At 41.5% G+C, this 20046-nt stretch overlaps 1 protein-coding gene across 14 annotated transcripts in view; it reads left to right on the plus strand.

Annotated features, from left to right (window-relative positions):
- Window positions 1-20046, plus strand: part of TANC1 (tetratricopeptide repeat, ankyrin repeat and coiled-coil containing 1) — a 225385-nt gene that overhangs the window by 163444 nt on the left and 41895 nt on the right. For all 14 annotated transcript variants that reach the window (XM_053260287.1, XM_053260307.1, XM_053260270.1 and 11 more), the window contains 6 exons: window positions 2610-2740; window positions 4791-4980; window positions 7400-7660; window positions 15187-15312; window positions 16333-16611; window positions 17800-17948. In XM_053260287.1, coding sequence (XP_053116262.1) covers window positions 2610-2740; window positions 4791-4980; window positions 7400-7660; window positions 15187-15312; window positions 16333-16611; window positions 17800-17948 — 1136 coding nt within the window. The remainder of the gene's footprint in view (window positions 1-2609; window positions 2741-4790; window positions 4981-7399; window positions 7661-15186; window positions 15313-16332; window positions 16612-17799; window positions 17949-20046) is intronic.

The raw sequence follows: 20046 nt of genomic DNA on the forward strand, positions 1-20046 counted from the left end.
CAAGTAGCAGCATACAGTAGAACTGCTAATTAGTTAATATAAAGCATTCATTTTTATACTGCTGTTCTTTAAAAAGCTAGCTTAAAGCAGTATACAATATTTAAAAAGCACAGATAACACCGATAAAAAAATAATTACAGTTATTGCAGTTCAGTAATCCCAAACCCTTTTGGTTTAAGACAAGAGTTAAGACGCCCATCTCAACTTCCACACCATATAACTGTAAAGACTTTGTACAGTCTGGTATATGATGATGGCTTTAGAAATGAGGCTCCATGGACCCACACTTTGTTTTGAGCAGAGATTCATCAGGTAGAAATTTATCGGGGCATCTCTAGTAAGTGATTTGGGAAACTGCATCTGTTAAATGCTTTGTTGTAAACTGCCCAGAGACACAAGTTTTAACTTTTTCGTTATGTGGAAGCAAGTCCCACTGAGCTTAATGGGATTTACTTCCTTCTAGATGTGCACATAAAATTGCAGGTTCAGTTATCAAAATGCTGCTGGAAAAGGCATGCGTACTCCAGCCCAGCATCTTCTTTCTCACAGTGCTCAGCTACATGCTTCCAGACAACTCCCCCAAAAAGTGCAGCAAGGCAATCCCAGAAACCATTCCCACCCAGTGCCAACAAACTATTATTGTAGTGTAGACTACCATTGAACATGGAGGTTCTACATGTGAGCCAAACCACCTGTGAATGTAGATGGTTCATTTCTTAAGTATGCCCAAGTGAAACTTCCATATTCACTGGCAGTTTGGCTCTGATGTAGAACTCCATGTTCAGTACCAGTCTACACCAAATGATGGTTTCTTGCTTCTGGGTATGAATGGTTTTTAGGATTTCCTTGAGGTTCTTTCTTTGGAACTCCTTAGCATGGGGTTCTTGATCCCAATACTATACATGTTTACTCTGAAGTAAGCCCCAACCAAATAAATGGAGTTCCCCTGGCCCTCAGAAGAATTCCCTCCTTCTATGGTTTGCTGATGGCTGGGAGGAAGGAAGAAAAGAGAACCCACATTCTTGCCTAGATTATCTTCTGGTCCTGATTCCTATGTGTGTTTACTTAGAAATAAGCTCCAGTGGAATCAGTGGACTTACTTTCTAGTAATTTTGCTGAGTGCTTCCCCACTTTGGAGGAGGTGAGAGAAAGGGAGCAGAGGAAAACAAATGCCCATGAAAGCAAAAGGAGGGGGAGGAATGGTTGTTTAACGTTCTAAGTGCCAGAGTGCTCATAGACTGTTCTTAACAGGCACCTATGTTCAGAACCAGGAAGTCACTCGCTAGAAATTGCCTGGACTACCCCTTTCAACTTTGGCTTCAGAATTCTCAGTGGGTGGACTCGGTTATGTTCTTAGCTAACTTTCCCTTAGTTATTTTCCCTTAGTTATGGGGTTTTTGAACAGTAATTACTTGATTTTGAACAGTAATTACTAATAAAAATAACTAGAGTGATGTTTTTCAAACCAGCAAAAGGCACCAGTCCTGTATGGACCTGAATTTTTGCAGAATGCTAAAAAGACACCAAACACTTTAAAATATACATTATATGTAGTGAAAACATGTTGCCAATGCTTTGAAACCTCTTTTTAAGAGTTAAAAACTGAAGCTGCTGTATCCCTGCTATTTTGCAACGGATTTCCACCAAATCAGCAGGAGTGGTGTGTCTTGTCCCCTAGTTGATGTGTGCACAATTGGGTGAATAGCTTTTGACATTATAAGCAATAAAATGTTCAGGGCTTGTAATGGCAGAATGTTGAAACTACTCATCTTAACTATACACTACTGGCACTGCTGTGCCAATATAATAGAATGAAAGCAATCAACAGAAACCAGTAAGGGAGTGTAAAGTATGGTTATGAGAACGGTATTTAACAGCATAAGAGCCAGTGCAGAAAAGGCCCTGTGATCACTGCCAGGTGTGCCTCTGCTGGGAACGTGTGACCTGGAGCAAGGACACCATTTAAGATTGCAAAGCCCAGGCACGTTCATTGGGGAGAAGTCAGTCTTTAATGTATTTATTATTTCTCTGTGTAAACCACCCTGAGCCATTTTTGGAAGGGCAGTATAGAAATCGAATAAATAAATAAAAATAAAGTATACAGGCTCTAAGCTGTTTAGGGCTTTAAAGGGAAGCACCAGCACTATAAACTGTGCCTAGAAATGGATGAGGAGCTATTGCAGTTGGTAAAGCCCTGGGTGCATTCATTCCCTGTGCTGAACTCCTGAGTCACAAGTACTATGCGCTAAAATTGTCTTGATATATGTATGGGGATCTCTTTCATTGCAGCAAGGGAGGGCTTAAAGGGCTTTACTTTGGCTAAATTGTCCCCTGGGTTCTAAACATCCTTATATAATCTTCCTGAATGTGACCAAATGATATCAGTTGATATCCATCCTAGGTTCATGATTCACCTCTGGTGAAAGCTGTATTCTTACTAGCTAAACTGTAAACTTTTTTAAAATTATAATTTTATTTTTATTTTTCAACCTGCAGTCTTATACTTAAAACACGGTGTGGGAGGTGGGGATGGGGGAGAGAACTTAAACTTGAATGAATCTCCGGTTGTGTTGTTGTAAGAGTCCTTTATTTGGTTTGTCTCCACACAGAAACAAAGTCAGAGAATGAATCAAACTGTTCCCCGGCTGCTCAGGAACTGATGACAAGACTGGGTTTTTTACTGGGAGAAGGGATTCCAACTTCTGCCCACATCTCTGTAGAAGAAAAACATGAAACTATGGTATGCTAGTGGAAAGAAGTTATAAATAGCAATTAGGTTAGATCTGTGATGCTTACAACTTCCTTGCTTTCAAAATATTTAATAGCAAACATACTAGTACACAGTAGCACTTCCATATAGAACTGTGTATACACTGTACATTTGTAGATGGCACTGGAGGAAACATTTCTGTTTCTTCCCTATAAGGAAATGGTTTACAACCAAGCTGGGTAGAATTATGAGGACCATTGAATGATTACTTTTAGACTGGATGCTTCGGGCAATTGAACCAGGAAGGATTTTTTAACAGCAAACTTTTGGGCTATTTACACCTTTCCTCCTAAGGCAACAGAGCGAGCAACAAATAAACCAAGGATGTGGTATCTGGCTTAATGGACTTGTGGTGAAGAGCTAAAAATAATCCTCTTGTAGCTTCAGCCAGTGATTTTTTGATTTTGCAATTGGGATTACATTTGGCTGGTGCTGCAGATTTTTGGGGGGGGGGGTGCTTTATTTTGTTTAATGCAACACAGCTCACTTGCTTGTACTGTCTATGTGTGCATGCATGTGTGCATGTACATTTAATTTAATTGCTTTTTCCAAAGTAGGGGTGGGCAAATTTGGTCTTCTGAATGTTGTTGAACAACAACTCGCTTCACTCCCAGCCACAGTTTCTTGTAGCTGGGAATGATGGGAAGAGTTGTTCAACAACATCTGGAGCGCCAAGTTTGCCCGGCCCTGGTCCACAGACAGTTCTGGTTTGAGTGTTCCTCAACCAGAGCCAGCGTGGTGTAGTGGCTAGAGTGCTGGACTAGGACTGGGGAGACCCGAGTTCAGATCCCCATTCAGCCATGATACTGGCTGGGTGACTCTGGGCCAGACACTTGTCTCTCAGCCTAACCTACTTCACAGGGTTGTTGTGTGGAGAAACCAAAGTATGTAGTACACCGATCTGGGCTCCTTGGAGGAAGAGCGGGATATAAAATGTAAAATAAATAAATAAATAAATAATATTGTTTGGCATGTGAAACATTACAACCTGGCACTGAGAGGAGGCTGTATTGTCCTACTGTAGGGCAGTAGAGACTGGAGGACCTATCAGTTCCTTCAGTTACATAACAGTTAATTTCAGTGCGTGCGCTCTCTCTCTCTCTCTCTCTCTCTCTCTCTCTCTCTCTCTCTCTCTTATACACACACACACACACACTTTTATTCATGCCTTTTCTTTGCATAACCAATGAAGCATAGTCTTCATTGGACCATCGTGAATAACTCCTAGGTTTGGTGTTGCTGCCTCGCAGCATGGTTTTACCTGATAGGTTTGTTCACCTCTGCCAAAACAGAATTTCAGAAACAGACACAGGACGCTTCACAGCACAGGTGCAGTACCATGATCAGCCTTTCCATGAGGCAAGATGAGGCAGTCCCGTTGAGGGCAACAGGTGTGACTGGCCTGTCTGCTGCCACTGCAGGTGCAAGCCTGCATACTTGCCCGCTTGGCACGTTCCCCACTTGCTTCTCCTTTCTTTCACTTGCCCCACCCAGGTTTGTCTCTCTCCCCGCTCCCATCACCGGCCACCTCCAGTGAGCACCCCTCCTTACCTGGTGGTGCACCAGCTGCTAGACCTGCTCTCCCCCCCCCCACTCCCTGGATTTTCAAAAGGGAGTGTGGAGGAGTAGAGTGATGGGTTAGTGTCTCCCGGAAACTCCCTAGGCTCCTCCTCCATGCTTCCTCTTTCTCCTTAAAATCTAGGGAGCAAGAGCAACGGCAGTGCTAGTGCACAATGAGGTGGACAGGAGTGGAGAATGCTGTCAGGTTGGAGAGAGAGAAGCAGTGTGCGCTGCTGGATAAGGAGGGGTGTTCTGAGGGTCCTGAGCAGTACTAAGCTCAATAAGATGAACTAGTTCATAAGTAGCTATTACGGACCATATCCCTTTTAAGGGATCTCAAGAAACCTTGGAATGTCTTCCATGTATACTTTGTTTGGGGTTCTCTTTAGTATTGGCTGTTGTAACAGTGCCATATATATTGTGTTTTTTGCCTTCATTCTTTGTTTCATTCACTTTGTAGTGCACAGTTGCTAGTCAAGGCGTCAGCCCTTGTTCTACACTAACCAGCAGCACTACGTCGCCTAGCACCGATAGTCCCTGCTCCACTCTGAATAGCTGTGCTGGCAAAACGGCAGCCAACAAAAGTAGTCCCTGTGGGACCATTAGCAGCCCAAGCTCCACATTGGAAAGCAAGGACAGTGGAATTATAGGTAAGCAGTTTTAATTCCTAGTGGTACAGTGACTTATAACTGTCTCTTTGCAACTTGCTTTTCTGTATCAATTGGTGGGCCAGTATGATAGTACAAGGGTGTAGAGCAGGGTTGCTCAACTTCGGCTCTCCTGCAGATGTTGGCCTACAATTCCCATAATAGGAGCCAGTGTGGTGTAGCGGTTAGAGTGCTGGACTAGGACCGGGGAGACCCGAGTTCAAATCCCCATTCAGCCATAAAACTAGCTGGGTGACTCTGGGCCAGTCACTTCTCTCACAGCCTAACCTACGTCACAGGGTTGTTGTGAAAGAGAAACTCAAGTATGTAGTACATCGCTCTGGGCTCCTTGGAGGAAGAACCGGATAAAAATGTAAAAATCATCATCATCATCATCATCCCTGGCTATTGGCCACTGTGGCTGGGAATTATGGGAATTGTAGTCCAAAAACAGCTGGAGGGCCTAAGTTGAGCAGACCTGGTGTAGAGCCAGAGCTCTCTTGCCTTGATGCCTGTTAGTATTTGGTCCCAGTTCCAAAACTTCCATGCTCCAACAGTGATTAAATTCTCTTTCACTGAAGTAATTATCATTTACCTGCTTTTCTCTACTGATTTTGTAATGCCCAAACTTTCTTTTGACGTACATCTCTATGGTAGCGGTGGTGATTTTTCAGATGGTGAGGATGAACCTTGAATTTTTGTTCATAGTGCTGTATTTATGTAGCACTAAACAGTGGCTATGACCATGATTCTTGGTACCCATGTAAAGTAGTGGTAGGCAGAGTGATGGCCTGGTCTCTTCTGAATCGCTCTAAGCCAAAGGCTCTTTCTTAGTCAAGGTGAAGGACTTGTTCCTTCTACAATGGCATGGTCAAGGAAGTTTGTTAGTGGAGGCAAGCAATGGAGGTATTGGTGAAATCCTCTTGTACCTACACCAAGGAAGTCTGAAAAGTTTTCATCACAATTATATTTTTGTATGGTGAATGAAGGGGGAGGAATCTGCTTGTTGAAGAAAGATTTGAATGATTAATCCTAAATTGAGAATGAAAGGCAGTACGGAAGTAATCAAGCTCCAGAGGGTTAGGCAAAATGAAGGCTTTAGGGCATACAGAAAATTGTCAGAGAGAGAGAGAGAGTGTGTGTGTGCGTGTACACACATGGACGTACCTTCTGTTCTCAAGGCTGTTGTGAAAACATCTAGGATGCTCAGTTGTGCTACATGCTTGATTAAAATACAACACTCCCTCCCACACACTTCCCTACAAATCCTGAAAGACAGTAATGAATTTGAAAGCTAGCTTGCACAGCATGCATTGCAAAGTTGTGTGCATATGAAAGAGAAAATGGAATGGAAATTTTAAAATGAACTTTCATGTAGCTAAGTATACTTAGTCACATGAAGTCCGAATAGAACCAATCATTCTGCATTCATTTGTGGGGATGCCAGGCACACACCTGATTTCAAATCAACAATTAGGTTTGGATTTTTGTGAACACAAGGTATATAGCTGTGCATTTGGATTTATTAATGTATTTAATGCTCATTCAGTGTCGTTTAGTAAGTATATCTTTTGTAATGCTTTTGGCAGACTTTACTCAGCCATGAAAATAGCTTGTTCTTCCATACTACTTAAGTAGGCTTCCATTGTATTTCAATTCCTGCTCTGTTATTCTGGGCCAGTAGGTCCTTTGAGTGGAGAACTGCCCTTCCCCTCCCTCTCCCACACTTTCTGCTGGCTCAGGCTTCTTCCCCTCTTTTAAGAGTTTTATTGCTTTAGTTGAAATTGTCTCTGCCTCCACTGACATAATGGAAGTGAGGGCAGATTTTCATCTTTTTGCAGTGAGCGAAGTAAGAGAAAAGTCTGGGCTAGTGGCCAAAATGGGGGAGGGGGGGAGATCTGGCAACATGCCGCCTTCTCAGTATTTGAAACTTGAGTGGAAATCTTCCCTGACCCCCCCTCCCCTCCGCCCCATTAGTAAATCAGAAGGGACACTTAGTTCACAATGTTGCAAAAGGCCAAGTTTTTTCTTTAATCAGTCAAAAACTTGAATAATTCTGTCATACAGAAGCACATTGTAATGCAAAAGATAAGGAGTTTCATCAACTCGCTTGTGACTTTTAACAGTCTTTTGAGTTCTTAAAAGAAGAGGTCATCCCTTTTTAATGCATAGATCCTTTAAGTTGCTTATTGGGGGGCATACATCCTTGCAACAAAGGGCATGCACAATGGCTGTCTTGTGATGTGCTGAATATTTTTTCTTTTGCTACTGAAACCACCTCAAAGATGCTGTGTTAGTGTTTCTTAGAAGAACACATCAGCTTGTAGAGTCTATGACAGTTTTGGTCTATGAGCACCACTTAACTTTATACCAGCATTCCTCTACTCTGAATTCATTGATTCATTCTCTTTCTCTCTTTTAGCAACAGTAACAAGTTCATCTGAAAACGATGACCGTAGTGGATCCAGTTTGGAATGGAGTAAAGATGGGAGCCTCAGAACTGGTGCACACCAAGGAATTATCCATGAACGAAGGACAGATAATTGTTCTCCGGTTGTAGAAGAGGAGGCAGTTGGGTCTTCAGAAAGTTTGCCAAAAGTGGCCACATCTTCTGGAGATGGCCCCATTACTTATATTCAGAGCTCTGGCTCATTAGTAATGCCTCGACCCAATTCTGTTGCAGGTAAGAGGCAAGCAAGTGTTGAGTGTGTTCCAGGGTGTGTGTTTTTTTTTAAAAGAACACCACCACACAAACCTTTCCTCAAGCGTACTTAATGTGGATATTAAGTCTACAAGAACTGTATTGAATTTCCATATAATGGAAAGGCAGGTGGGGAGAGCACTTAAATGAGTATACATTTTAAAATAAATAATTAAGATAAAGCAGAAAACATAGGACATTACCATGCAGAGTGGGGACAGGAATAAGCCTTCATTCTTGTTGGCTTACTTTTAAGTTGAACTATGGAAGTGCTTTTCCATTTTGTGTTATAGCCAGTAGCACTCTGTCTCTAAAGTAAATTGGAAAAACAAACCCTAAAATAATGAAACTACTTAGAGTTGTAAAAGGATGCAGTCATGGTGTGTGTGTGTGTGTGTGTGTGTGTGTGTGAGAGAGAGAGAGAGAGAGAGAGAGAGAGAGAGAGAGAGAGAGAGAGAGAGAGAAACTACTGATGTCACACACTCATCCAATAGGGTCTGTAGCATTCCATACAACCACATTCACAATTGCAGTGGAAGTGCAAGCTGTGAGAAGAATGACATAATCCAGGACAAATTATTGCATGTTGATTGGGGAATGTATGATATCCCTATTATATAGAGTGCTTATATTATCCCTATTATATATAGTGCTTCCCTGAGAACAGATTTATTATGTGAAGAAGAAAATCATTATGGAAAAAGTTCCTTTTGTGGAGCCTGTGTGGTGTTCACTCTTCATATGTGGTGATCACGCTTCCACAATTTTAATTTGTTGATTATCTTTCGTATGGAATATATTGATTTTACAGTAATCTGGTTCCTGTTCTGTGTAGCCTCTGTGCAGTCACACAGTTAACCCAGATTATAGAACTCCAGCCAGGAGGTTGGCTCTTCTGGCACTACCCCTAGTTGAAACTCGTGTCCTTCTGTGAATGCCCCAAAGGGTGGGGTAGGCGTCATTCTGACTTTGGCAAATGTGGCATTACTGAAAGGTTTCTTCTGGGGGACTTGTTTTTCTGAACTCTGTTGTTCAGTATAGTTCAGGAGCTTTTTGTCAGTGAATTAATGAGGTTACAGCAGAGGGGTTTTTTTCGGGGGTGTGTGTGTGTGCTATATTTCTTCCCATCCGTTTTCCTATGATGCATTAGGATACCCTTTAAAAAGTGGAATGGTTGTGATGGGAAACTACCTACATTAGATGAAAATGACTGCTGCCTCATTGGTTTGGGAGAAGAACACAGTATAGGACTCTATGAACTGACAGTGTAGACAAAGAAAGCTTGTAAGAACGATACGTCCAGATTATATGACTTGCTTTGGGAATAAGCCTTGGCTGCCACCTCCTTTAACATGACTTCAGTTGGGGGACTGTGTCCAAGCTTTCCCTGAGGCCCCTAATTTAGCCTCCTCTCTAGTTCTGGTTGCACTGTCTTCCAACCTATGTGCCAAAAGTAGCTTCTGAGGTTTTGGCTCTCGCCTCAAGATTTAAATCAGTTGTTAAATGCTCCAAGCAGTGTCTAAGGATCGCAACTGGGACCAAAGCTCTTCAAAGCCATGGAACCCACTTCCTTCTAATGAGCTGGAAATGGTACTGGATGGGTTGAGTTAAATGAGCTACCAACATTGGCTTTGAGATCCAGCACTATATACTGACTGTAGTTCTGACCTTCAGCGCCACTTTGGGAGTTCCTTAGGCCTTTAGTTAAAAAAAAAAAATAAATAATAATAATAATAATAATAATAATAATAATAATAATAATAATAATAGGATTCATTCCTGAAAACAGTAAACGCTATTCCTTGATATGGTCATGTCTTGGCAAGAGCTGGTAGTGAATAGAGGATTTTAAAAGTATGTTTTTTGGCTTGACATGAAATATGGTCAGCACTCTCCAGTTAAAGGGGAAGTTCCTGATAGAGATGTGAAATGAAATTGTTGATTTATGAGTGTGTTCTCTGTTTGAACGTGTTGAGTAAGGAGAAAATGAGACTTTTGTTCAAGGTTTCTAGTTCAGTAGAAGCATGTTTGATTGCCAGTTCTCTGATGCATTGAGCAGTGTTTAAAGACACAAAGCATCTCTAAATGCTGAACAATTTGCACAGGAGGTGGAGGATGAAAATGTTGTTTTAAGGCAGCAAATAAGTAGTCCCAATCTAACAGTGTTGGTTGGGCTGAAGGGGGAGGGTTGCCCGTGTAATGTTTAGAGGAACTAAACATTACTACTAAACATGTAGAGAGCCAGCATGGTGTAGTGGTTAGAGTGTTGGACTAGGACTGGGGAGACCCGAGTTCAAATCCCCATTCAGCCATGAGACTAGATGGGTGACTCTGGGCCAGTCACTTCTCTCTCAGCCTAACCTCCTTCACAGGGTTGTTGTGAGAAGAAACTCAAGTATGCAGTACACCACTCTGGGCTACTTGGAGGAAGAGCGGGATATAAATGTAATTAATTAAATTAATTAATTAATACGATAAATAAAGGCTGTGGGTGAGGAAGGATGTTTGTGTGATTCAAACTTAAAAGTAAGTTAGGAATGTTCTCTACTGGACAGCAGAGCAAATGTTTCTTTTTTATTGTTATTTATTTATTTATTTATTTATTTAACATATTTCTATACCACCCCAAACTTGCGTCTCTTGGGGGTGTCAAGATTATTCAGTAATGTCAGGGTGTTTATGAACCCTTAAACTTTTTCGGGAATGCATTTTGCTTTCCTTAGAACTAGGGATAATTGTAGTGCAGTAAAAGTCATTAGCTAGCCAGCTGAAGCATGTAGAGAGAAATTTAAAATACTTGAATATTCCTCATTTAAATACACTTAAAATCTATATATTTATCCTAGGCATACCCGTCGCTAATCCTATGTGTGGCAGCTCTTGCGAGAGTTCGCGAGCAGCTGCCGGACTCGTGAAGGGGATGGGGAGAAACTGCCACCGGGATGAGGTGGCAGCGCTGAGCCCGGCCTCCAGGGTGAGAAGGCAGCGGCGGGCTGCCCTGGCCCGACTGCCGGGATGAGGAGGCAGCAGCAGTGGGCCCAGCCCGGCTGCCAAGACGGCCAAAAACTGCAGCTGGGGGGGTGGGGGAGAAACGGGCTGGGCGAGCCATCAGAGGTGCAGATGCTCTGCGCCTGGCCCAGCTAGTACTTGAATATTCCTCATTTGATTAAGTGTTTTTATTCAGCTGTTTGCCCTGAATTCTTTTTGTTAGTCTAATGAACCTATTGGACAAGATTATCCATAATCTGCTCTAGTTATGTAGACTGGGGTGGGCACAGTGCCCTTTGTAGTCCACATATTTATGGTACTTCTTGTTTGTCATCCTAATTTCTGTCTATAGGAAAATCTACATTAGAAGTTGCACTCCCCCTGCCCCGTTGGTCTGTTTTTCTGTCTTAACTTTTTTTCTACATTTTTTAAAAAGAAAAAACACTTTTCTAACAACACAGATCATTAAGTCTACTGGCCAGTCACAAGCTGACTCTTGTGGACTCCCTCTTCGTTTCTCCCTCCTCTTGGCTTTGGAACAGCCATACAAGTACAGGCTACAGTCCAGCAGCAATTCTCCACTTGGTTTATTGCTGGCATTCACAGAGAAGGTGCCATCTACTCTGCACGTGCTGCTGTTTTGAGTCCTAGCGTGGATAGAGTTGCTGGATCCAGCCTGCTGTTCCAAGACCAGGAAAAAGCCACAGAACCCCTGTTCTTGCCCAAGGATCCTGTAATGCTGAAAGGATATTTACTTTACTGGACAATGAAAGGATATTTAGTTGTGTCAGGAGACCTGGATCTGCACTTGAATTGATTACTTGTGAATTGGTTCTTATGATGACTGTTTGAAGTGTGTGTGGGGGGTGTGGGGTGTGTGTGTGTGTGGGGTGGTGTGTGTGTGTGTGTGTGTGTGTGTGTGTGTGTGTGTGTGTGTGTGTGTGTGTGTTGGGTGTCGACAGAGAGAGATGGAACATTAGGAATTAGCAGGCAACTATTGTGAGGAGAGCTTCAAGTGGCCAATGGGTAGTGGTCCAGTTAATGGCTAATGAAGGGATTGACAAGCATATTATGTTGATCATAGCCTTATTCCACAGTCAGTGAAAACCAGGAGATGATTGAGTATCATCTAATCCTTCCTCCTTGAAGCTTCCACAGTCCAGGGAATTACTATGTTCATGTGCAACTGACTACCCCATGTACTTTCAGTTCATGCACTACTTCCTCCATGCAAATGGAGACAAATGCACCATATGTGTGAACCAGTCCAGAAAGCTTTAATGAGATTTGGGCACTACTGAGTGTTTGTTATCTTGTTCTGAATGCTCAAATCTACAATTCGAAGCAATGGGACAACCCTTATTTTAATTATGATTTAATCCATCCTTGTTCTTCTATTAACCGCTATGGACTAAGGGAATCCTCTTGTCACCGATGTCACTTTGTTCAGCTGGTTGGTAAATATTTGCTTTACCTGTCTCTCTAGCCTCTTTATCTCCAACTTCCTTCCCCTTCCTAGTTCTTCACTAATTTGTTTTATTAAAATATTTAATATGTCTAATAGTTAAAGGCTGTTTAGAATATTGTACCTATCTCTGAGATGGTGATACAGAACTGTAGATTTTTTTCCTCATAGGAGAAAGAACTGCAGTAAAAAAGAATAATTGAACATAAAATTATCTAGACTGAAATAAACAGTTGGTCCATAGAAAGATTTGCTAATGGCTTCAATTCTGGAATTAGCCCTTGCAGCAAGGAACCAGACTTCGTGCTCGAGTGATCTTGAGACCGTCTGTAGGACCCAGTTCCTGTATTCATTGAACTATAGAGTGTCCCTTAAACTCAAGATCTGTTGTCCTTATTACTTTACATTAGAAGACTTAATAAAATGGTGCACTAATGCTTTAAAATAAAAAAAAACTGGGTGGGAGAGCTTCCCCCCACCCCCAAGAGGAAAGCCCTTTTACACAAACAAAATGAGCAGTTTCATTAGAACCCCGCTAGCAGTGGTAGATAAGTGATGCATGCAGGTTGGAAAAAACCTAAATGGTGGTAATCTTACATTTCAGTGCATTTGATCCCCAAACAACCTCAGTGCTATAGTATAGGCAATGTGAACAGTTCACCTCATTTTTGCAAGTATTGTACAAATAGTGAAATGATTATAATTACTAGACTTTCTCTTGGCAGTCTGCCTCACTCACCCTCTCTTGGTATTTCCATATAATTCAAAGGTGCTTAGTCCGCTGTAAATGTATAGAATTTCACCAAATGAGAACAATCCACTCCCATTCATTTCAATAGGACATGTAGGGAAGATTTTCTTGGTAGATATAATCATTAGCCACAATCCAACAAGCCTATATATGCATGAAGAGAAGAGATTTCTTTGAAGTTTCCATTGTAGATAATTGTAGTGCTGAAGAGGTGAGTCACTTTGAAGGTCAAAATGTGGTATGCCTCTACAGCAAATATGAGCATGTATTAAAAACTTGCATAAAACTTCCGCCTATCATGCAGTACTCTCCTGTATGTGATTTTGGGTCATGACTGCCCTCTTTTAACTTTTGTTTTAGCTTCTCCAATTAATGAATTCTGAAGATGACCAATTTATATTCCAGTAGATCTCATATCATCTAAAAAGCTTTTATGTTTGGACATATCTTTGCAAAGAGAGGCAGATAATCCTCCCATTAATAGGTGATTGTTGATGTTCTGAATGCTGTGAAATAGTGCGCACAGTGCCTTCTTGTCTGCTTTCAAGATTTGGACTGTGTCTGCTTGCAGGATTTGGACTGCCAATAATGCTGAATGAAATCATTGGGGCAGAAGATTCATCTTAGCTACCTTGCTGTGTTTCAGCATGGAAATATTGAAGCTTTAATAAGTAATTTGACTGCCAAACTGGCCATAAAAATTCAGTATGAACCTTGCCTTGTCTTAGCTACCAGCTAGCAGTAAATCAGCTGTTTTTAAATCCTTCTTGACAGTATTTCATATTAAAAATATAAACCACAAAGGAGCACATTTAATTAAAAGAATGCAGCCTTGAGTCAGGCAGTTTGTGGCAGAGATAGTATATTTGAGAAACTGTATTTTATTATTTAGAAAAGGGACATTTTAAATTCTCTAGGCATACTTTTGGGTTGTTTCCATGTATAGAACTGTTTTCTGAAGTAAAGTCCACATGATGATTTCTAAAGAGCAGTAGGGTGTACTTTGAAAACTTGATATTTTGAACATTTAAGAATGAAAATTTTCACATGAGGCATAGTTGTCCAATAGAATTTTATGGATGTGGACGTTAACTAACCATGGTTATGGAAGCTCATGGCTATAGTTTTCAAAGTGACAGTGCTAATGAAAGAGGTGGTGTCTTGCTTCAAAGGACAACTTTATGGCAGGTTTGTGTGGGTTGTTTTTGTGTACTCTGCTTGTATCACACCCTTCCTTCATGGAACAGAGGAGCATTGGACTTCATAACAGCGGTGTGAAGTTTGCTTTGTTTAAGACTCAATTGGGCCAGGAGACAGAGTGCTTGTGCCCTCTTCCATTAGGTTGCTATTTGTTATGGTCCAACTTATTGTGGTCCAACTTGATGCTGTCACTTGACTTAGCTGTGATCCTTCCGCTTCTTGTTACTGCTTATCTGTCCCTTATCTAGAATGAAAGGGACAGGCTCAGACTAGGTTTGGTATCCTACATGATTCCTTTTTAAAATCCCTCAAGTTTGTTTTTTAAATGTTACAGAGAAAACCTTTACAAGGCAATCTAGCAGCAGTGTTGTCTGTCTCCACAAGTGTCCTGTCTGTAATGTCATACCACATCCTTCTGAAAGCTTCCTGTCCACACTTGTGTGATAAAAATGCATGCATGCTCGTGCACACACACACACACACACACACACGCGTGTTCTTACTGTGAAAGTACATCTTGAGCCCTTCTAGCACATCATTTTAAAAAACATTAGAGCCCTCTTGTCCCACAATATGAATTTCTGTAAAATTGTTGCTTTCCGTTCACCTTTTCTACTTTTAAAAACAACCACCAGGCACTGTAAAATCATAATACAATCTTGCCATGCATTTCTGCTGGCACATCATAGTCCTGGGACAGCTTAGTTTTTGCTACTCACCATGTAAACACACAATTGAATGGAGGCATGGACTTTTGAGATGTTAAGCCTGCTTAGCACGGTAAGTTTTTGGTGCTACAGGTCACAGACTGTTAAACTAGTCTTGGGATCTGGTCTTGAATGCACATGACGCAACCAGCTTGCTGAAACGAAGCAAGTCTGGGTCTGTCCTGTGTCTGGGTGGAGTACACTGGGGAATGCCATGTGTGCCACCTTGAGTTCCAACTTGGAATAAAATATCCGTGAAATAAATACACTTCATCGGAACTGGAGCATTCTGTTTCTCTCCCGTTCCATATTAAGCAGCTGTGACAGGCCACTGTTTGAGCCATGATATTAAACTCTACAGCCTATTGATCTGACTAGTTGACATTCTTATTTACAGCAACAAGTTCCACCAAGCTAGAAGACCTGAGCTATTTGGATGGACAGAGAAATACTCCGTTGCGGACCTCGATTCGCTTACCATGGCACAACACTGCCGGAGGACGAGTTCAACAAGAAATCAAAGGTACAAATACATTGGCCTTTCTTAGGGTGTCTGTAAGTCATTACCTAGTATACTGGCCTGAACTCAATGAGAAGGCGGTTATGAGAGAGACAGTTACTTTTAAGGATGACAAATTCCATAGTGACAGCAGAAGGCCTTTTACCAATAGAACAAAGAAAACCTTGAACTATGGCATTTGCTTAGGGGGAAAAAGATGCCTCGTGTGTGAGCCTGGAGCCATGTTGCAACCACTAACTCTTACTTGCTACTGGAGTGCATCTACAGTGCAGTGTATTGGAAAAGGACTTTTCCAATACAGACTATTGGAGACAATAGTCTGTCTCCATGGAAAGCAAAGGGGCTAGCTCCCTTAGAGAATAGGATCCTGGGAGCTGATGCATCAGCATTACCATCTGGCAAAATTCCTCCAGCATTAGTTATCTCCTCTTCCCTTGACTGACATAAACACCTACCTAAGTTGTGTCACTTGCAGTCATGAGCCAGTTAATCCCCTGCTGCCTGCCTCCATATCAGAAAGTCTCAGAAAGTACCAATCCTGCCACAGCTTTCTGGCAGGACTTCCCTGCCTTTTTAGCAGTACACCAATGTTTCTTGTTGTGACCTTATGCTGGTGCATATTGGCCCTGCTGATTTGATCAAAGGTGGGGCCCCACCCTCTTTCTGGTCTGCACAGGTTTCTCCTTTGGTCAATCCCACAGGAAAGGCAATTCTTCACACCTGGTTTAAATGCTTCTTTGAAGCAAAAGTTCATACCAAGTAGATCAAATGAAGTAGGGGGAGGTTCAAGGGCTGAGGCATGCTCAGCAATAGGAAAAGCGGTATGTAAAATGCTTTTGGAACTTTTTTCTTGGAAATGTAGTATTTGTTCTTAACAACAAAATAACATCAGATGCACACTATTTTGTAACGTTTGTAATTTCCAAGATTCTTTTCTACAATGTGAGTGCTTTATTGCCTTGAATAGATTTTTCATTTCTTAAAATATTGCCTTCTAACAAGTTTTCTCTCCTCTCCTCTCAGCACGCTTTGTCCCCTATAAGCCTCAAGACATTTTGCTAAAGCCACTATTGTTTGAAGTGCCAAGCATAACAACGGACTCTGTGTTTGTCGGAAGAGATTGGCTGTTTCAAGTCATAGAGGAAAAGTTGAAGAATACAGAGCAGGCAGAAACTAGGGGAGCTGTTGTCATTGGAAATGTGGGATTTGGGAAGACGGCTATTATTTCAAAGCTTGTGGCACTTAGCTGCCATGGGAGTCGCATGAGGCAGATTGCTTCCACCAGCCCTAATTCGCCTAAAAGTATGTCGCAAAACTGTGTGTGAAAATTATTTTGCTAGTTCAGAAGCAGGGTCGAAATGCAACTTTATTTGCAAATAATTTTATTTGCTGCAAAGCTCCATTAGTCATTCATGAAATTTACAACAGTTCTTCTCCCCTGTCACCTTGTGTTCTTCATTTGTCTTTAGAAACAAGCCCTATTTTTTTACACACCTTTTTCTAGACCCATACATAATGGCATCATGAGTGTATACCCCATTGATTTTTTGGTTTAGTACTGCCTATCTGATTACTCTACTAGTTTTTGAAAACATTGTCTGTGTACCAAAGTTAAATTTTCACCAGCTGCAGAGAAGTCGTTGCCCACCTCATTTTACAACTTTTGCTTTCATACTTCTTAGTCAGGCTCTCATGATAACTAGTTCTGATAGGAGCTGAGGCATTTGCTAGTTGGGATTCTCCCCCCACCGCTTATTATTTTTTCCACTATTTGAGAGAAACACAGATTAACAAAGATCCTGGGTAAAATTATAACAGCCACAGAATGATAGGTTTCCTTTTGCCTCGAAAAGGAAAAACTCTGAAGACAAATACTTAAGCACAGGAAGAAAGCATTGTTGAATTGTTTTTGAGTCGGACATTGTATGGCAAAATGTGATAGAAGTTAAAATCTCGATAAATGATTGACAAATGATTTTAGGGATTCAGAAACAAGCAGAGTTCTGAAATGGCTGTTTTGGAGTTGGCAAGAGGGAGGAGAGTGTATGAAGCTGTCACCTCAGCCAAACTCTCTAGAGATGCTAATTTGCTGAATACAAATGTATTTCTCAAACCTCCGTTTTGTTACTGTGGGACTCTGAAGTGAAAGACCACCTTGGGGAACTTTTGGAGTGTGTCTCTGACTGTTATTGCAAAGGAAATTTGAATGTTTTTATTCTGTTCTTGATTTGGATATAAGCTGTTATGGCGTCACTAAATTAGTGTAGCAGATCTTCAAAGTGCAGTGATGAACATGTGCAGTGAGAGGGATGAAGTCATAACTGGTAACACATGAAGACAGACTGTGAAGTTCAAACAATGTTTAGTTTTCTCTAGAAGACTAAACATCTCCAGCATTACAGATATATAATTTATACCGCAAAGTGATTATTGCTAGTTATAACTTTGGTGTCTGCCTGTTCCCTCTCCTCCCCACCCCACCCCCCACAGCCAGTGACCCTTGTCAAGAGATTCCTCTCAGCCAGTTACCCTCTTCTCTTACCTCAGCTGGTATCAGTACAGCCAAAACTTTGAATTGCCGCCCTCCTCAGGAAAATCAGAACCAAATGGGTGATTCAGTTAGACGACTTGCTTCAAAGGTAACTCACCATTATTTAACTATTCCTTCAGCATTATGTACACAAAAATCAGTGTTTTGGATGCTTTGGCTGTCATAGCTCATAAAAATTAAGGCTGCTTAGGTGCAGTGGAGAGATGCTTGACTAACAAGCAGAAGGTTGCCGGTTTGAACTGCTGCTGGTACTATATCGGGCAGCAGTGACATAGGAAGATGCTGAAAGGCATTATCTCATACTGCGCAGGAGGAGGCAATGATAAACCCCTCCTATATTCTACCAAAGTAAACCACAGGGCTCTGTGGGCTCCAGGAGTCGACACTGACTTGACGGCACACTTTTACCTTTACTTTTAGAAACCCTGGTGGCCAGGTCCATGCACTGAGTATTCTTTTTTTCAGCTTCAATAAAAGTTAAAATTCACTTCAGTAATCTCTTGTACAAAAGTAGTGAGGAGACCCTGTATAGCCTTGATGGTTAAGTTATTTGATAGTACATTTCCCTTCTTTGTCTCTGCCACTCATAGTGTCTCACTTGAGAATTACTGTATGGTAGGATTCTTTTTCTATCTGACTCTGGCAGATGGTGATCCCTAATTCCGAAGGAAACTACTGCCCCCACCAGCTAGTTTATTCAGTGTAGCTTCCTGCAGTGCATGTAACAGGGTGGGGAGGATAAAACGGTTGATCTAGGCAGCTTACAGTGTTTTCGTCACTGATGTTTCTAACAGTTATATAAACTGGAATTATCAGCAAATTGCACTAGGGACATTCTAATGCATCTATTTTTGCTGGAGGGATTGTGACAGGAGTAAAGCTTGCAAAGTGTTGTAAAAAAGGATTTGTTCTGGTATTGAAACATGTTAAAGGGGAGAATCCCTACCAAAAATACCCAGTACGGTCCTTATGTAAGAACTGGCCTAATGCTGTCATCATCAAAGCTAATGTAATATTTAGAATGTAATAGAATAGGATTATATTGAGTCAGTACTAATTTACTTAAGCTGCAGTCCCATGCACCTTTCTTTGGGATTAAGCTGCATGGGATTTAGTGATCCAGTTCAGACAATCATGAACACAATCCTAAGGAACTCCAAATCCACAGACTTCCTTCTCGCCCTTACGCTTGCGTCCTGGTTAGTTTGACCACAGCTCGATGTGTTTGCTGAACGTGGACCTGCAGGTCATGACTTCATATCCTGGCTTGTACGCCACAGTTAAACAGCAGCTTCTGGGTTTGGATGACACCAAATTGTAGCTTGGAACCAGGATTCCTTTCTTGTAGCTAGATGCAGAAGGTAAGGGAAGAAGGTGGGAGTGCTCAGTCTTGGTGCTTCTGAGGCTCAGGTTCACAACACAACAAATCATGGTTTGTTGGATTGTCTGAACTTGGCCAAGTGGAAGATATTCCATGTATGGATCGTACTTGACTTTGAAGTCTAATGCCTCGATCATGGGTGCAATCACCATTATCTTTACAAGAAGAGAAAAATGGAAGGCATTTAATTTTGGACTATTATGCTGCTTTCTTTTCTTAATTGATATGTAATTGTCAAGATTCTAGATCCAAAACTCTGTAGATTAGTTGGAAAAGGCAATAGTGTAAGAGTTTTCCTTAAAAGGAGCCAGATTTTTAACTGGGTTTTTAAAAGGTGTCTTCAAAAGACTAGACAGTTCTCATGACCAGCCCTACCTGGGTAGGGCAGTGCTAGGGCTGATCATGAGAAGTGCCAGGATCGCTCTCGATCTCCACGCTCCTCTGCTGGGTAGCCTTGTTTTGAAACCCAGGCTTAAGGTGAGACTGGAGAACAGAGGCTTATTTAGGGAAAATAGTGCCTAGGGCAAGCACTGAAATTGCGCCCCCTGTCCAAACATCTGACACCCATCTTTCAGATAACTTTACCATAATATCAGCTGAAAAATACAAGTCAAGCTCATTAATCTTTTAATATTTCAAAAACTATTTAGCAGTGGACGTAGCCAGACCAAAAAATGCTGGAAAACTACAAATTTCAGTATGCTGAGGCACATGAAATACCCAAATACTATGTGGAGGTGTAGTTGGAAAACTAAACAGAAAAATACCTGTCTAATTCTCTACTATGCATTGTAGCATCACTATT

Source organism: Hemicordylus capensis, chromosome 1 (genome assembly GCF_027244095.1).
Source record: "Hemicordylus capensis ecotype Gifberg chromosome 1, rHemCap1.1.pri, whole genome shotgun sequence".
In the NCBI taxonomy this organism is placed as follows: Eukaryota; Metazoa; Chordata; class Lepidosauria; order Squamata; family Cordylidae; genus Hemicordylus; species Hemicordylus capensis.